Source organism: Carcharhinus amblyrhynchos, chromosome 23 (assembly GCF_965287045.1).
Source record: "Carcharhinus amblyrhynchos chromosome 23, sCarAmb.v2.hapA, whole genome shotgun sequence".
NCBI lineage: Eukaryota > Metazoa > Chordata > Chondrichthyes > Carcharhiniformes > Carcharhinidae > Carcharhinus > Carcharhinus amblyrhynchos.
In genome coordinates this window covers 8,920,017-8,938,741 of record NC_137346.1, presented here as the reverse complement: position 1 = coordinate 8,938,741, position 18,725 = coordinate 8,920,017, and the positions used below count along the sequence as shown (strand labels likewise).

Below are 18,725 nucleotides of genomic sequence, written 5' to 3'. Positions count from 1 at the left end.
ATAGGGTGGACAGTGATAGCCTTTTTCCTCGGATGGAGAAAGCTAGCACGAGGGGGCATGGCTTTAAATTAAGGGGGGGTAGTTATAGGATGGATGTCAGGGGTAGGTTCTTTACCCAGAGGGTGGTGAGGGATTGGAATGCCCTGCCTGCTGCGGTTGTAAATGCGCCTAGTTTGGGGGCGTTTAAGAGATCCGTGGATAGGTTTATGGACGAGAAGGGATTGGTTTAGGTTAGAGGGTCATTGTTTTTTAACTGGTCGGCGCAACATCGTGGGCCGAAGGGCCTGTTCTACGCTGTAATGTTCTATGTTCTATGTTCTATGAGCTGCAGGAGGCGATGTTCCCTTGTGCCTGATGCCCTTGCCCTGCTGGGTGGTAGATGGCATGTAGTGAGTGTGGGCTGGGATGTGGGTGCCCAATGGTGGGGGTGGCGGTGGGGGGGAGTTTTGCAATTGATCAAGATGTCATAGACAAAAGTACAAAGGGAATGCCAATGGTGGTGATATAGGCTGAGAATGGTGCTAATAGTGTCCATTGAGAGATCAGACTGTGTAAGTGACGGAACCAAGGTGCAAAGCACAACCTGAGGAATATGACAGATGGTCCTAATGAGGTGCGGGGGATAAACGAGATGGAAAGCGAGATTTAGAAGTGGACAACTGAAACGATAAAGGAAATTAAAGTATGTCACAAAAATATGAAGTAATAATGTGGGGTTGGTGTGTGGGTCAGTGAGTACAGTGAACAGCGTGAAACTTACCATATACAAAACCGTTAACACCTGGAAAATAATAGACTGAGCCCCAAGTTCAACTTGACTGATCAGGCCTGGGAGAGAAAGAGGGAATTCAGATTTGTAACTAAGAAATACAAAACAGCCAGCCTGGGCAACTCAGCACCGGAAACAGGCCAAGAGAGGCACTGTGAGGCATTGTCTCATTCCGACAATCCAGTCTGGATTCGGCCTGCAAAGACTCACCCGCCAGGAAGGATCCCATTTCGTAGGCCCACAGCTCGATACAAAACATGAACATGCTGGGAATAGCCAGTCGCAAGAAAGGTCCCCATTCCTGCAGGCAGTCCATTGTCCATCCTACAGCCAAAAATCCGCATTAGCCAACAGTACAAAATATCCACATGTTCCCACTGCTACCTCCAGATTCAAATGTCCCAATCCTCTCTGGGCTGGACCCTCTCCCACCCTCAATCCTCTCTGGGCTGGACCCTCCCCCACCCTCAATCCTCTCCGGGCTGGACCCTCCCACCCTCAATCCCCTCTGGGCTGGACCCTCCCACCCTCAATCCTCTCTGGGCTGGACCCTCCCACCCTCAATCCCCTCTGGGCTGGACCCTCCCACCCTCAATCCTCTCTGGGTTGGACCCTCCCACCCTCAATCCCCTCTGGGTTGGACCCTCCCACCCTCAATCCCCTCTGGGCTGGACTCTCCCACCCTCAATCCCCTCTGGGCTGGACCCTCCCACCCTCAATCCTCTCTGGGTTGGACCCTCCCACCCTCAATCCCCTCTGGGCTGGACCCTCCCACCCTCAATCCTCTCTGGGTTGGACCCTCCCACCCTCAATCCCCTCTGGGCTGGACCCTCCCACCCTCAATCCTCTCTGGGCTGGACCCTCCCACCTTCAATCCTCTCTGGGCTGGACCCTCCCACCCTCAATCCTCTCTGGATAGGGTCCTCCCACCCTCAATCCTCTCTGGATAGGGCCCTCCCACCCTCAATCCTCTCTGGATAGGGCCCTCCCACCCTCAATCCTCTCTGGGCTGGACCCTCCCACCCTCAATCCTCTCTGGGCTGGACCCTCCCACCCTCAATCCTCTCTGGGTTGGACCCTCCCACCCTCAATCCTCTCTGGGTTGGACCCTCCCACCCTCAATCCTCTCTGGATAGGGCCCTCCCACCCTCAATCCTCTCTGGGCTGGACCCTCCCACCCTCAATCCTCTCTGGATAGGGTCCTCCCACCCTCAATCCTCTCTGGATAGGGCCCTCCCACCCTCAATCCTCTCTGGATAGGGCCCTCCCACCCTCAATCCTCTCTGGATAGGGCCCTCCCACCCTCAATCCTCCCTGGGTTGGACCCTCCCACCCTCAATCCTCTGTGGATAGGGCCCTCCCACCCTCAATCCTCTCTGGGTTGGACCCTCCCACCCTCAATCCTCTCTGGGCTGGGCCCTCCCACCCTCAATCCTCTCTGGCAGGGCCCTCCCACCCTCAATCCTCCCTGGGTTGGACCCTCCCACCCTCAATCCTCTCTGGATAGGGCCCTCCCACCCTCAATCCTCTCTGGATAGGGCCCTCCCACCCTCAATCCTCTCTGGGTTGGACCCTCCCACCCTCAATCCTCTCTGGGCTGGGCCCTCCCACCCTCAATCCTCTCTGGCAGGGCCCTCCCACCCTCAATCCTCCCTGGGTTGGACCCTCCCACCCTCAATCCTCTCTGGATAGGGCCCTCCCACCCTCAATCCTCTCTGGGCTGGACCCTCCCACCCTCAATCCTCTCTGGATAGGGTCCTCCCACGCTCAATCCTCTCTGGGCTGGACCCTCCCACCCTCAATCCTCTCTGGATAGGGCCCTCCCACCCTCAATCCTCTCTGGATAGGGTCCTCCCACCCTCAATCCTCTCTGGATAGGGCCCTCCCACCCTCAATCCTCTCTGGATAGGGCCCTCCCACCCTCAATCCTCTCTGGATAGGGTCCTCCCACCCTCAATCCTCTCTGGATAGGGCCCTCCCACCCTCCATAAACCTCAGATAATGCACAAAAACATCTCTTACCCACTTCCAATCAGACACCAACTTCCTTCCACCCAACGTTTGCTGACCTGTACAAACCCCCGGCCTGGTAACGTCTCCATTTTAGAATCCTCGGGCAGGATTCTCCACCCCTAACCTCCCCCACCCCCCAATCCCCCAAACTCCCCCTTACCCCCCCAACCCCCCCACCTCCTACCCTCACCAATCCCCCATCCCCCCCACCACTGCCTACCACCCAACCCCCCAATCCCCCACCACCCCCAACCCACGAACACCCCATCACCCAACCCCCCAATCTCCCACCACCCCCAACCCACTAACACCCCATCACCCAACCCCCCAATCCCCCACCACCTCCCACCACCCCCAACCCACCAATTCCCCCACCATCCCAACCCCCAACCACCCTCCACTGGTGGGATCTTCCCATCCCACCAAAGGTGACCTCCCTCGTGGCGGGTTCCCAGGTGGCGGGACAGCCCTGCCACGCAAACCTCCGTGGACCTTGGCAGGACAGGAGGATCCCACTGGCAGCCAACGGTGAGCTACATTGCCGCAAAATGCGACCAGGGACCAGGGGGAGGGTGGAGGGCTGGGGGGAGAACCCAGTCCCTTGTTTACCAAACTGTCCATTTCCTCGTCTGTCTCCACAAACCCTCCCAACCCTACAAGCATAAAATTATGGACAGGGACAGCGCAGAAGGCAGACATTCAGCCCATCGATTCTGTGCCAGCTGTTTTGAAGAGATCTTCAGTTAGCCCGACTCTTTCCAAACAATTCTGGAATGATTTTTCTCTTTGACTATTCATCCACGGGTGGCACAGTGGTTTTTTTAGTGCTGCTGCCTTACAATGCCAGGGACCCAGGTTCGATTCCAGCCTCAGGTCACTGTCTGTGCGGAGTTTGCACATTCTCCCCATGTCTGCGTGGGTTTCCTCCGGGTGCTCCGGTTTCCAGGAAGGACACCTTTGACAATTTTCGCTACTCCCTGTTCTCTGGCCAAAGACTGGTGAAACCTGTATATTAAGGGACTGGATAGTCACCTTGTCTCCAGTCTCGGAGGCAGGAGTTAAATCTTCTTTAACCTGATCTAATTATACAGCTATTTTGATTAAATTCCACATTCTGATAGTTTTATTTGGTTCTGCAATTAAGAATAATCAGGGTGGCACAGTGGTTAGCACATGCCTCACAGTGCCAGGGACCCCGGTTCAATTCCTGTCACTGTCTATGTGGAGCCTGCACATTCTCCCCGTGTCTGCGTGGGTTTCCTCCGGGTGCTCCAGTTTTCTCCCACAGTCCGAAAGATGTGCTGATTAGGGTGCAGTGGCCGTGCTAAATTCTCCCTCAGTGTACCTGAACAGGTGCCAGAGTGTGGCGATTATGAGATTTTCACAGTAACTTCATTGCAGTGTTAAGCTGTATAGGGCATTGGTGAGGCCACAGCTGGAGTACTGTGTGCAGTTTTGGGCGCCGCACCTGCGCAAAGATATTTTGGCCTTGGAGGGAGTGCAGAGGAGGTTTACTAGGCTGATGCCGGAGTTGAGGGGGTTGAGCTATGAGGAGAGGCTGAATAAACTGGGCTTGTACTCGTTGGAGTTTAGAAGAATGAGGGGAGATCTCATTGAGACGTATAAGATGATGAATGGGATGGATAGGATAGAGGTGGAGAGACTCTTCCCGCTCAAAAAAGACAGTAGGACTAGGGGCACAGCCTCAAGATAAAGGGGAGGCGGTTTAGAACGGAGTTGAGGAGGAACTTCTTCACTCAAAGGGTGGTGAATCTCTGGAATTCTCTGCCCGTTGAAGTGGTGGAGGCTGCCTCGCTAAATATTTTTAAGACGCGGGTTGATGGGTTTTTGCTAAGAGAGGGGATTAAGGGTTATGGGGAGAGGGCGGGAATGTGGAACTGAGCAGCGACAGATCAGCCATGATCTTATTGAATGGCGGGGCAGGCTCGAGGGGCTGGATGGCCTACTCCTGCTCCTATTTCTTATGTTCTTATGTTCTTATGTAATGTAAGCTTACTTGTAACACTAATAAGATAGATGTAATTCCCTTCCGAAGACAATTGCTGAGTCTGTTTCCACCACCCTGTGCGTTCCCAATCCGAACCACTTATCCCAGCACAAGCTTTCCCTTCATGTTGCCTCTGCTTCTTTAACCAATCAGATCTGATCCCTCTGGTCATCGAGCCTCCAGCCAATGGGAATGATCTTTATTTACTCAATCTAAACCCCTCACAGTTTCGAACAGTCCAATCCAATCTCCCCTTTGCCCCCCGCTGCTCTGAGGAGAACCCATTCTTTGCCAGATTACTTCACGTTACCTCCCCAGGTTTGGAGATGCAGTTTCCTCCATCGGATGTAGCTGAAGAGGATGATGTTCTGGCTGTACTGGGAAATCACGTTGGCCCAGGCTGAGCCTCTGAAACAAAAGAGCGAGCACTTTAACCATCACCAAATGCTCACATCGTGGTCTCCGCAAGGCTCCCAGCCACTCAACATCCAACCCGAGATGCAGCTCCATTGCTGATGGAGACTGATGTTAGGAAACCATCAAGCAGTCATGTTGGACAACCACTAACGAGCAAACAGGAGCGGGACATCATGGACTGGTCATGTTGGCATGATAGCACAGCCTGTCCAAATCACGCAGACACATCTCTATATCCTCCTCACAGCTCACCCTCCCACCCATCTGCAAATTCATAGATAATACATGGGCGGCACGGTGGCACAGTGGTTAGCACTGCTGCCTCACAGTTTCAGAGACCCGGGTTCGATTCCCGCTTGAGTCACTGTCTGTGCAGAGTCTGAACATTCTCTCCGTGTCCGCACGGGTTTCTTCCAGGTGCTCCGGTTTCCTCCCAGAGACGTGCTGGTTAGGTGCATCGGCCATGCTAGATTCTCCCTTTGTGTGCCCGAACAGGCGCCTGACTGTGACGACTAGAGGACTTTTACAGTACCTTCATTGCAGTGTTAATGTAGCCATGATGTGGAGATGCCGGCGTTGAACTGGGGTAGGCTCAGTAAGAAGTCTCACAACACCAGCTCTCACCATTGTGTTAATATAAGCCTGCTTGTGTAACTAATACAAAAACTTTAAACCGTATAGCCAAAAGCAAAATACTGCAGATGCTTTGATTTGATTTATTATTGTCAGATGTATTAACATACAGTGAAAAATATTGTTTCCTACGCACTGTACAGACAAAGCATTCCATTCATAGAGAAGGAAAGGAGAGAGTGCAGAATGTAGTATTATTAGGGTGTAGAGAAAGATGAAAGTAATGCAAGGTAAGTTAAGAAATTGCATTAAAGCATTGTGAGAGAGTTGGAAAGAGTTAAAATAAAGTTTTAGAAGCATAGAACGAGACTAAAAGATAGAATTACAGGTATACTGGGCACAGCGTGTAAGAATTCACTGCATTCCAGTGCCATCTTATGAGATGCTGGAGTCTGAAATAAAAACAGAAAATGCTGGAAAATCTTAGCAGGTCTGTCAACATCCGTGGGAAGGGGATGGAGTTAACATTTCCAGCCTAAATAATCCTTCATCAGAGCTAAAGGCAAAGAAAATTGGAGAAGATTTATACTGGAAGGGCTGGGGCTGGGTGGGAGGGGTGTTGCTTAATCAATGAAGATGCCACTGACAAAAGTACAAACAGAATGTCAATGGTGGTGATAAAGGCTGAGAATGGTGCTAATAGCAGCTCCATTAAAAGATTCGAATGTGTAAATGGCAGAACCAAGGTGTAGAGTGTCAAAGAACAATCTGAGGGATGTGGCCCCAGTGGGGTGGGAAACAAGATAGAAAGTGAGATTTAGAAGTGGACAACTGAAAAGCTGAAAGAATTTAAAGTTAAAAGTATGTAATAAAAATATAACATAATAAAAATGGATTGATAAGATAAAATAAAGTAATTGGAAATAGCATGGAGATGGAAGAGAAAGTTCATGCTCTGAAGCTGTTGAACTCAATGTTCAGTCCGGAAAGTTTAAAGTTTATTTAGTAATCACAAGTAGGCTTACATTAACACTGCAATGAAGTTATTGTGAAAATTCCCTAGTCGCCACACTCAGGCACCTGTTTGGGTACACAGAGAGAATTTAGCCCAGCCTATGCATCTAACCATCACGTCTTTCTGATTGTGGGAGGAAACTGGAGCACCTGGAGGAAACCCACACAGGCACAGGGAGAATGTGCAGACTCCGCGCAGACAGTGACCCAAGCTGGGAATCGAACCAGGGTCCCTGGCGCTCTGAGGCAGCAGTGCTAACCACTGTGCCACCATGCTGGAAGGCTGTAAAATGCCTAATTGGAAGGTGAGACGCTATTTCTCCAGTTTACGTTGGGCTTCACTGGATCACTACAGTAGGTATGATGTGAAGATGCCGGCGTTGGACTGGGATAAATGCAGTAAGAAGTCTCACAACACCAGGTTAAAGTCCAACAGTAAAGTGACGAAGGGGCAGTGCCCCAAAAGCTAGTGACTTTTGCTACCAAGTAAACCTGTTGGACTTTTACCTGGTGTTGTGAGACTTCTTACTGTGTTTATTGCAATAGGTGAAGGTTGGATGTGTGGAGATGAGAGCAAGATGGTGTGTTGAAATGGCAGACGATAGGAAGATCTGGGTTCTGCTGGACAGCCAATAGTGAGCAACTGGAGGGGGGATTCATGAGGCAGACGTGTTGGACAACCAGTAGTGAGTGTGTGGGGGCATGGCACTGAGAGTTGGACATGTTAGGCAACAGATGGCTGGAGATCAGGCGATTAAACCTTCAGAACACCTCAACTCGGAGTTGGCGAGTCTAAGCTTTGAGCCAAATTCGTGGGGTGAAGAGAACAGCTGGGACGAACATCAGGAATATTTGATGAGGGTCACCAGTGTGGAGATGTGAACTCTGTTTCTCAGCTGCTGCCTGAATCTGCTGAGGGTTTGCAGCTTTGTGCCCTGGGCCACGACACCACGGGGACACGGAGAGCGAATGGGTGTCTTTACTGAACGAGTGCGTAAATAAATGCAGCTGGTACTCACGCCACTCCCAGTTTCAACACAATCAGGAAGATGTAGTTCACTAATGCGCTCAGAATGTTGGCCACCAGTCCTGTAAAAACCTGTGGCATGGTTATACCCTGTACACAAAGCATAAAACACAGCGAATATAAATAACCCACCCAGGCCGATTCCAGCACACTCAGATTATTGAATTATAGACTCCCTTCCCAAAGCCCGTAGCGGTCTCCCCTTCCTTGTCTCACTGCCCGATTGAGATTGTGTAAGTGCTGCCTCCCTCGGAGAGTGGCACCCCCACCTTTCACAGCAAGACTGAAAGAGAGAGAGAGAAAGGGAGAGAGAGAGAGGGAGAGAGAAAGAGGGAGAGAGAAAGAGGGAGAGAGAATACAAGGAGTGTGAATAGAAGAAAGATAGGGAGAGAAAGTAACTCACCTCCTAACTCCCCAAAGCCTCTCTCTTTCACACATACGCACACACTCTTTTTCCTTTCTCTCCACGTTCCCCTCATCCACCTGTCTGCCTCTCCCCATCCCTCTCTTCCTTCCTCCACCTCTCCTTCTATTCCCCTCTCTCTCTTCCTCCCTCTATCCCCTTCTCTATCGTCCTCCTTCCCTCTACCTTTCTCACTCCCCTCTCTTTCTACCCTCTCTTACACTCCACTCCTTCCCACATTAATTCCCCTTCTCTCTCTCTCTCTCCCACTCATTCTCACTCCCCTCTTTCTTATTTCTCTCTTCTTCTCTCCCTTTCTTTCCTCCCTCTTTTTTTATGTATTCACGGGATGTGGGTATCACTGTCTACGCCAGCATATATTACCTACCCTAATTGCCCTTGAACCATGTGGTGTAGGTACACCACCTACAAGTCAGGAGTGTGATGGAATATCCCTCACTTGCCTGGACGGTGCAGCTCCAACAACACTCATGAAGCTTAACCCCATCCAGGACAAAGCAGCTCCACTTGAATGGCATCTGTTCCATCATCTTAACCATTCACTCCCTCCATCACCAAGGCAGAGTGGCAGCCATGTGTACCATCTCCTTAAGATGCACTGCAGCAACTCACCAAGGTTTCTTCAACAGCATCTTCCCAACACACAACCCCTACAATCTAGAAGGACGAGGGCAGCAAATACATGTGAACACCACCGCCTGGAAGTTCCTATCCAAGCCACTCACCATCCTGACTTGGAAATACATCACCGTTCCTTCACTGTCGCTGGGTCAAAATCCTGGAACAGCACTGTGGGTGAACCTACACCACACGGACTGCAGCGGTTCAAGAAGGCAGCTCACTACCACCTTCTCAAGGGTGACTAGGGATGAGTAATGAGTGCTGATCTAGTCAGCGATGCCCACATCCAATGAATGAATAAAAAGGAGGGAGAGAGAGGAAGAAGGAAAAGAGGACAGAGAGTGGGAGATAAGAGAGGGGGGGAGTGAGAATGGGTGAGTGAGAAAGAAGGGGAGTGACAGAGTTTGGGAGGGAGACAGAGTATTCGAGTAAGGAAGGGAGAAAGAGAGGAGAGAGAAAAAGGGGAAAGAGAAAGAGGGGAGAGAGAAAGAGGGGGGAGAGAAAGAGGGGAGAGAGAAAGAGGGGGGAGAGAAAGAGGGGGGAGAGAAAGAGGGGGGAGAGAAAGAGGGGGGAAAGAGGGGAGAGAAAGAGGGGAGAGAGAAAGAGGGGAGAGAAAGAGGGGAGAGAGAGAAAGAGGGGGGAGAGAAAGAGGGGGGAGAGAAAGAGGGGAGAGAGAAAGAGGGGGGAGAAAGAGAGGAGAAAGAAAGAGGGGAGAGAGAAAGAGGGGGGAGAGAAAGAGGGGAGAGAGAGAAAGAGGGGGGAGAGAAAGAGGGGGGAGAGAAAGAGGGGGGAGAGAAAGGGGGGGAGAGAAAGAGGGGGGAGAGAAAGAGGGGGGAGAAAGAGAGGAGAAAGAAAGAGGGGAGAGAAAAAGAGGGGAGAGAGAGAAAGAGGGGAGAGAGAAAGAGGGGAGAGAGAAAGAGAGGGGAGAGAGAAAGAGGGGAGAGAGAGAGAGGGGGGAGAAGGGGGAGAGGAGAAGGAAGAAAGTGGGAAAGAAGGATCGGAAGAGGCAGACAAATAAATGAGGGGAACAGAGGAGAGAAAGGAAAAAGAGTGTGCATATGTGTGAAAGGGAGAGCTTAACTCAGTAACTTCACAACAACTGGTTTTCCCACTTGGTTCGTCTGTATTTAATATTTATATTTTGAAAGTGAACCAAACAGCGGAAGTATTAGAAATAAAAGCAGCTGCTACAACCCACAATCTGTCCATAACTGGCTGACATCTGGATTAGTAATACCTGATTCTGTAGGTATCGGACCTGGAGCTGGTACAGGAAAACTGCCTGTGGGAACGCAAAACAGAGGGAGGTTAACAGCAGGCAGTAAAAACCCCACACACAACTCCCACTGTCACCGTCAGGGAGAGAACCTGAGAGAATATAGAGAGGGAGAAGGAGAGGGGGAGGGAAATCTGATGGAACAAATTGAGGAGGTGGGTCAATCAGGGTAGTGCGGTAGATTAGTTTGCAGGGATTTCAACAAAACCTTTGACAGGGTCCCACATGGGGAGACTTGTAAAGAAGGCAAATGCTCACGGGATACAGAGTTATTTGATAAAATGGATTCAGGCAGTCCTGAGGGTAGTTTGCTGACTGATAGCACTCTGAGCGCTGCTGTTGGAATTGTAAATTAAGGGATTATGGTGAAAGGACTTTCACTTTGGGAGACTTATTACAACCTCGATGACTCGATGCTGGTGAATAGAACTGGAGAATCAAACCATTGATAGTATCGCTTGATTGAAAATCTTCTTGGAGGAACAGACAAGACATCAGCAGCACTTACCTCACATTTCCCAACATCCCGAACTCAAAAGCTCCATTATTCCCAGTAACAAAACGGAATTTGAAGGCAATGGGACCATAAGACCATAATTCATAGCAGCAGAATTAGGCCACTCGGCCCATCGAGTCTGCTCCACCATTCAATCATGGCTGATTTCTTTTCTCATTCCCATTCTCCTGCCTTTTCCCCATAACCCCTGATCCCCTTATTAATGAAGAACCTCTCTATCTCTGTCTTAAAGACACTCAATGACCTGGCCTCCTCTGCGGCAAAGAGTTCCACAGATTCACCACTCTCTGGCAGAAGAAATTCCCCCTCATCTCTGTTTTAAAGGAACGTCCCTTTCGCCTGAGGTTGTGCCCCCTGGTTCTAGTTTTCCCTACTAGTGGAAACATCCTCTCCACGTCCACTCTATCCAGGCCTCGCAGTATCCTGTACATTTCAATAAGGGACCTAGACTGGATGAACATAAGAACATAAGAAATAGGAGCAGGAGTAGGCCATCTCGCCCTTCGAGCCTGCCCCGCCATTCAATAAGATCATGGCTGATCTGAAGTGGATCAGTTCCACTTTCCCGCTTTCTCCCCATAACCCTTAATTCCCCTGTCTATCAAAAACCTATCAACCCGTGTCTTAAAAATATTTAGTGAGGCAGCCTCCACCACTTCAACGGGCAGAGAATTCCAGAGATTCACCACCCTTTGAGTGAAGAAGTTCCTCCTCAACTCTGATCTAAACTGCACCCCTCCCGCCCTTATCTTGAGGCTGCGTCCTCTAGTCCTGCTATCCTTTCTAAGCGGGAAGAATCTCTCTACCTCTACCCTATCCATCCCCTTCATTATCTTATACATCCCTATAAGATCCCCCCTCATCCTTCTAAACTCCAACGCGTACAGACCCAGTCTATTTAGTCTCTCTTCATAGTCCAACCCCCTCATCTCCGGTATCAGCCTAGTGAACTTCCTCTGCACTCCCTCCAAGGCCAAAATATCCTTGCGCAAGTGCGGCGACCAAAACTGCACACAGTACTCCAGCTGCGGCCTCACCAGTGCCCTGTACAGTTGCAGCAAGACCTCCCTGCTTTTACATTCTATCCCCCTCACTATAAAGGTGAGGAATGAAATTTATGAGGAATGAAATTGTTCAACACTCATTGACAACCAGCCCTTACCATCAAATTTTACAAGCTATGTAATTCCCGACAACTTGTACCCTTATCCCTACGGCACCAGGAGTGGAGGAATTAATACTCACGGGAAGTGCAGGAATAAATATCTTCACGTAAAGCTGGCATAACCTGGAAGAGAAGATTATTCGTCAGCACCCGAACCCAAAGCTGGGAGTTAACATAACATTCCCAGGAATCTGTGGAGAACATCCGCCATTGTAACCGTGCATCTCTCAACACAAACATCCCAGGAAATTGCAGCCCAAGTGAGTGAGGCTACGCTCCAGAGGTTTCCTGGGATTTTTGCATTGTTGTTGCCAATATTCTTGTCAAAGCCATGGAACCAGTCGCTCATCCTAACCGCAATAAGACCCCCGACTCAGAAATTTCCGGATCATTTTCCACTTTCCTTTCCAGCTGTAAAAATGTGAGGCTGGGTGTTGCTCAAGTCACAGGTTCCAAATAATTGATGGAAGTAAAATTAAATCTCTTTCCTTTCTGTGCCTCTTTAATCTGTAGTGACAAACCCCCATTGAAGCAGACTTTATTCTCTGTGTGTTAGGTCAAGCGTAAGTGCAAAAAGAGACTGGGGCAAACATTCATTCACGTCCAATTTCTGAGCCCAAAATTGCCAGGGAATCATAGAGTCCGTACAGTGCAGAAAGAGGCTCTTTGGCCCATCAAGCCTGCACTGGCAAAAATCCCACCCAGGCCCTACCCCTGTAACCCCACACATTTACTCTGCTAATCTCCCTAACACTAAGGGGCAATTTAGCATGGCCAATCCACCTGACCTACATGTTGTGGGCGCCGTGAGGCAGCAGTGCTAACCACTGTGCCACCCACCATGCTCCCAGGAGCCTGAGGCCTAGTCTGGAAATAGGCCTCAGGCCTCAGCTGAATGATTGCAGTGGGCCTTCCAGGGCAACTTGCTGTTTATTCTTCTCTCTGGGCCAACTTAGGTGGCAGCAGCCGCCCTTCAATTGGTTCCAAGAAGGGCTAATGTGAGTTTGCAATAGGCTGTAATCGTCCTGTGCCAACAATATCAGTCCTGCTCCTCCTCCAGGCTCCACATTCAAAAAGATAAGTTATACAGGAAAGACATGGTGTACCCTTCACCTGACAGCCTCCAACAGACTATTTAAGGATCATTGGCAAAGTGGCAGAAGGAACTGGCATGTAATCAAATCTTTTGTTTTGTTGTTTCTTTTAGAAATCATAGAATTCCTATAGTGCAGGAGGAGACCATTCAGCCCATTGAGAATGCACTAACACTCTGATAGAGTATCGTACCCAGGTCCTATCCCCATAACCCCAAGTATTTACCCCACTAATTGATCTAACCTACACAATTTGGGACAATTTAGCATGGCCCATCCACCTAACCCACATATCTTTGGACTGTGGGAGGAAATCGGAGTACTCGGGGGAAAACCACGCAGAATGGGTAGAACATGTGGCAAACTCCACGTGTGCAGTCACACAAGGCCGGAATCGAAGCCGGGTCCCTGGCGCTGTGAGACAGCAGTGCCAACCACGGTGCCACTTTTCCAGTGCACAAGGCAGACTTTCATCTGTTCCCAGGTCGCCAGGCTGTCACCAGGGGCTTATAACGTGAGGGGGCGCCACGCCACATCAAGGGTGACTGACCAGGAGTCTCTCCTACTCTTACCACCAGCCATTGGCGCGTTTGGAAGGTTTGGCAGGTTGACTCGCTCAACCTGTTTGACCGCATCGTGGAAACAGCTTTGTTTGGCCATCAAGTCTGGGAGTGGGGATTGCGAACCCATAGCGTCTGATTCAGAGGCAGAGACACGAACCTGTTGCGCCGCAAGACTAACTGAATTGTCCGTGAAGGATTTCAGTACGTATCGAGCTGCCGTGAGTGGTAAACGCGAGACTTCAAATGCATTAACTAATCTCCGCAGGTCTCAGAGGACTTCACCCAGTGAAGAATGGCAGCTCCCTGATGCCCTCAAGCGAGGGAACCAGCGCTCCCTCCTTTCCACTGAAATGCCTCCTGTGATGGTTCTTGGTTAGGGATTGGAAAGAGCGTCTAACCTGGCCACCTCAGGATGCTGGTTGGTCCTCAGGAGGATTTTTTCCGTGTTAATGAAGAGGGCCCAGCAAGGACAGCAGAAGATGATGAGGATGAGGATTCCTCGCTGAAGAATGATTCCAATCCGCTTCAGCTTCTTGCTGCCGTAAGTCTGAAATGAGATTCAAATCCACTCTGCTCCGTCACACAATCTGGAAATATTCATAAGAAGACAAGATATAGGGGCTGATGAAGGCCATTGGGCCCCTCGAGCCTGCTACACCATTCAATAAGTTTGGTTTCTATCTCAAATTAACCTCCCTGTCTCATTCCCATGTCCCTTAGAATCTTTAAAGCTTATTTATTAGTCACAAGTAGGCTTACATTAACACAGCAATGAAGTCACTGTGAAAATCCCCTGGCCATCACACTCCAGCGCCTGTTCGGGTACACCAAGGGGGAATTTAGCACGGCCAATCCACTAGCTAGACGTCTTTCAGACTGTAGGAGGGAATCAGAGCACCCGGAGGAAACCCACGCAGACACAGGGAGAACATGCAGACTCCACACAGACAGTGACCCAAGCTGGGAATCGAACCTGGGTCCCTGGCACTGCGAGGCAGCAGTGCTAACCACCGTGCCACAGGGTCTATCAAGCTCTGCCATGAGTGAACTCAATGACTTAGCTCTCCAGGGTCGAGAATTCCAAAGATTCACAAGATTCAGAGTGAAGAAATTATCCCTCAGCTCCGTCCTGAATGGCTGCACTTCTTATTGTGGTCCCTGACTGTCCATCGAGGGAGAAACATCCTTCCAGTATCTATCTCATCAAACCTTCTGGGAATTGTAAGTGTTCCAAAGACAGCACCTCTCGCTCTTCAGAAACCTCTAAAGGATATCATTGAACCCCCACCGTGCAAAAGGAGGCCATTCTGCCCATCAGCTCTGCACCTGCTCCCCAACACAGCATCTCTTCCAGGTCCTGCTACAGAGCATCTTTTCCAGTCTTATTCCGGTAACCCCAAATATTTACCTGGCTAATCCCACTAAAATACACATCGTGGGACACTCGGGGGCAATTTAGCACGGCCAATCCAGGTGACCTATACATGTTTGCAGAACACCCAGAGGAAACCCACGCAGACACGAGGAGAACATGCAGACTCCACACAGACAACAACCCAAGGCCAGAATCAAACTCTGGTCCATGGCGCTGTGAGGCAACGACTCTGCCACCATGCCACACTGGTATCGAGCTGGTTTTTAAATGTGGAGATGCTGGCGTTGGGCTGGGATGGACACAGTAAGAAGTCTCCCAACATCAGGCTAAAGTCCAACAGGATTATTTGGAATCAAGTTTGACATAACGCATAATGGTCCTCACAAATAACAAGGGCACTAACTGCTGCCTGAAGGGCTTTATCAAATAATATGTTATTTATTTGATTTCAGCATGCTAGCCCAGGGAGGTGAGACACAAACCCTTTACCTGCGAGCGCTGTCTGCCAGAAACAGCGGCCTGGCAGGGGAGGGCACCCACCCACTTTCTCAGACATGGGGATATTTAAGGAAGGGCCTTGGTGAAGGGCAAACTTACATAGAGAGCAGGAGGGAAGAACTTGGAGCTCGACCAAGGTTTAGGGCCCCCCCCCCCCACCCATCACCAAATAATAACCACGCCATCGGTTACCATGGCAAACAGAACGGGGTCTACGGTCATGTGATCCTGACACGCCCACCCACTCAACAAGTGGGCGGGGTGAGAGTCCCACAGGGTTACGTTGATTGGCCGGGCTAAACCGACCCTTAGTGTCGGGGGGGGGTTAGCAGGGTAGACGTGGGGCGTTACAGGAATAGGGCCTGGGTGGGATTGTGGTCAGTGCAGATTCGATGGGCCGAATGGCCTCCTACTGCGCTGTAGAGATTCTATGAGGTCATCTTGGGGTCAACATTTCGGAGGGGACAGTTCTGCTCTTTGTCTCTTTACAGCACTAACAAACTCCTTTCTTCAACCTTGGACCTCAGTTACCTCCTCTAAAAACTCAGCCCACTCCCTCCCCTCACAACTCAGCCCCCTCCATCCCCTCACAACTCAGCCCCCTCCCTCCCCTCACAACTCAGCCCCCTCCCTCCCCTCACAACTCAGCCCCCTCCCTCCTCCCACAGCCTGTTCAGCAGGCCACCCCTCACGCCGCTGCACCACATCCACAGGTACCGTGAGAATGAGCACAGGAAGAGGTCAGAAGGGTGACCGGGGATTCACCTGTGAGATCAGGGTGTCGCAGGCCATGGACAGACCGGTTCCCACGGCAACGCCCGTCACGCTGATCACCTTAGCCGCCATTTTGGAAAGAGAGGGAGCGGGGGGGGATGGTGGAGGTTGGGGGTGGGGGGGGGGGGGGGGTGGTGGGGGGGGTGGATGCAGAAGAGAAAATTGAAAGAGAAACAAAGTGTTAAAAATAGTCGTGGCAATCTATCCAACCATCTCCTACCCTAACTTGACCATGCCAGTACAGTGTGCGCACAGACCATGATGGACGTGTCCCCGTGAGGGTGCCTTCCATCTCAGATTGACAACATCCCCACTCCTGCGGGCTCCTCCTGCTTCAGAGATTCTTACCCCTGGAGATGGGTTGGAAACCCACGGGCAATGGGCAAAACCAAGGGCCACCTCAGAGGCAAAAGGCGAGCATCAAATGCAGGATCCCTGCACAGGGCCTAAGGCATGGCACCATGAATCCCAGGCCCGCCAAAGAGGTGAAATGCCATCGTCAAGCCATTGGCCACCAACCCACTGCTCCGTAATCCCAGACCGGTAGCATAATGGTGATGAGAGCGGGCTGTGAATCCATAGGCCTGGGCTATTAATCAGAAGACACAGGTTCAAACCCCACTGGGAAGGACACAAGTGAACAAGACAAACTTTGGAACAATCCAATAGCTCCATGGTCACCCTTACTGAAACAAGCTTTCAATTGGCGGCAAGGTAGCACAGTGATTAACACTTCACAGCTCCAGGGACCCAGGTTCAATTCCAGCCCCGGGTCTGTGCGGAGTTTGCACATTCTCCCCGTGTCCGCGTGGGTTTCCTCCGGATGCTCCAGTTTCCTCCTCCAAAGATGTGCGGGTGAGGCGGATTGGCCATGCTAAATTGTCCCTTGGTGTCAGTCGGATTAGTAGAGTAAATATATGGGGTTAAGGGGATAGGGCTAGAATGGAATTGTTGTCACTGCTGGGTCGATGGGCAGAATGGCCACTTTCTGCACTGTAGGGGGTTCTATAATTCGATAATAATTTTTAAAATTAATTGAATTTAGCTTCAGTGAGGGCGACTGTAATGAGTTAAATGAGGCCTGTGAGGTTGGCTTCTTAGAGTATGAGCTCCCTGATTGAGGTTCCCCAAGTTAATTTGATTTCATTTCCCTGGTTGGACACAAAAAGATTTCCCTGATTGAGGTAATGGCTGCCTTCCCAATCAGGGAGTCTCACCTGTATATAAACGTGGGAGTGTCAGGTCTACTGATACTGTGGATTCTGACTGTGTACCTGAAGCACTCTTAGGAGTGGAATTGAGTCTGTTAGAGGGAATCTGGTGAAGGACACTGGCCTCTGAGGAGCTATTTCAGTAACCATGGAACTATTGGACAGTGGTAAAAGCCCATTCAGATAACTAATGTCCTTTAGGAAAGGAAATCCTTACTCGGTTTGGTTTACGTGTGACTCCAAACTCACAAAAATGTGGTTGACTCTTAACTGCCCTCTGAAGACCATAAGACATAGGAGCAGAATGAGGCCACTCGGCCCATCGAGTCTGCTCTGCCATTCAATCATGGCTGATATTTTTCTCATCCCCCATTCTCCTGCCTCATAGCCCCTCATCCCCTTGTTAATCTCTGTCTATCTCTATCTTAAAGACACTCAATAGTTGGGGGGGGAGGGGTAAGCCACTCAGTTGTATTCGAGAAGGCGATAAGGGATGAGTAATAAATATTGGTCTTGCCAACATCCCGTTAACACATTTATTTTAAAAAGCAAACTATTGCAACTGGTGGAAATTGGAAATAAGAAACGGAAAATCTTGGAACTCTCCAGCAGGTCATGTAACCTCTGCGGAGTGTGAAACAGAGTTAACATTTCAGGTAGATGACCCCCCCGGACCACCCCCGCCCTTCCACCGCCCGCACCCGCCCTTCCACACCCCCCCACCCTTCCACCGCCCCCACCCTCCCTTCCACCGCCCCCACCCCCCATACCCTTCGAAGAGGTGAAAGGTCAGTTCCATCACTCAGCCTCTAAACAAGGAGGTTTTTACTGGGTAACAGGATTTGTGAATAATCGTAGAGTGTCCTGTCCTCACTGAGGGTTCGTTGCTTCAATGACTGTCCTGTACTTACAGAGGTAGCGAGTGACACAGCGCCCAGCTCATATTTGCCAAGGTGTCCACTGAACGCTGAGCTGATAAAATTAAGGCTATAAATCATCACCTGGGACAAAATCTGTTCAAAGAAAAACTTTCATTAAAATTAGTTGGAAAGGTCAGTAATGGATAAAAAAAATAAAAGGAGACAATGCAGCCGGGGTTAACTCATTAATCCGGGGAAAACAAACCCTATTGTTTTCCTAGCTCATTCCAAGGCTGATGCTTCACCATCAGCGCTCTGTAACAGCAAATAATTATATAGACACACACACCATCATTGCACCATGACTCTGTCCCATTCACCAAACCATTACTCTCTGCAATTCACTGAACAGGTATTCTCACCCATTCATTGCACTGTTACTCTCTCTCCCATTCATTGCACTGTTACTCTCTCACCCATTCATTGCACTGTTACTCTCTCACCCATTCATTGCACTGTTACTCTC

General features: G+C 50.2%; 1 protein-coding gene across 1 annotated transcript in view; it reads right to left on the bottom strand.

Moving 5' to 3' along the window:
• LOC145357573 (multidrug and toxin extrusion protein 2-like) overlaps window positions 1-18,364 on the bottom strand; it is a 29,312-nt gene extending 10,948 nt beyond the window's left edge. Inside the window, exons 1-9 of the mRNA XM_080211049.1 lie at window positions 18,251-18,364; window positions 16,120-16,188; window positions 13,880-14,028; window positions 11,905-11,947; window positions 10,104-10,148; window positions 7,814-7,911; window positions 5,101-5,198; window positions 980-1,093; window positions 761-828 (exon numbers count right to left, since the gene is read on the bottom strand). Coding sequence (XP_080067175.1) covers window positions 761-828; window positions 980-1,093; window positions 5,101-5,198; window positions 7,814-7,911; window positions 10,104-10,148; window positions 11,905-11,947; window positions 13,880-14,028; window positions 16,120-16,188; window positions 18,251-18,337 — 771 coding nt within the window. The 5' untranslated portion in view covers window positions 18,338-18,364. The remainder of the gene's footprint in view (window positions 1-760; window positions 829-979; window positions 1,094-5,100; window positions 5,199-7,813; window positions 7,912-10,103; window positions 10,149-11,904; window positions 11,948-13,879; window positions 14,029-16,119; window positions 16,189-18,250) is intronic.
• Window positions 18,365-18,725: the final 361 nt, after the last annotated feature.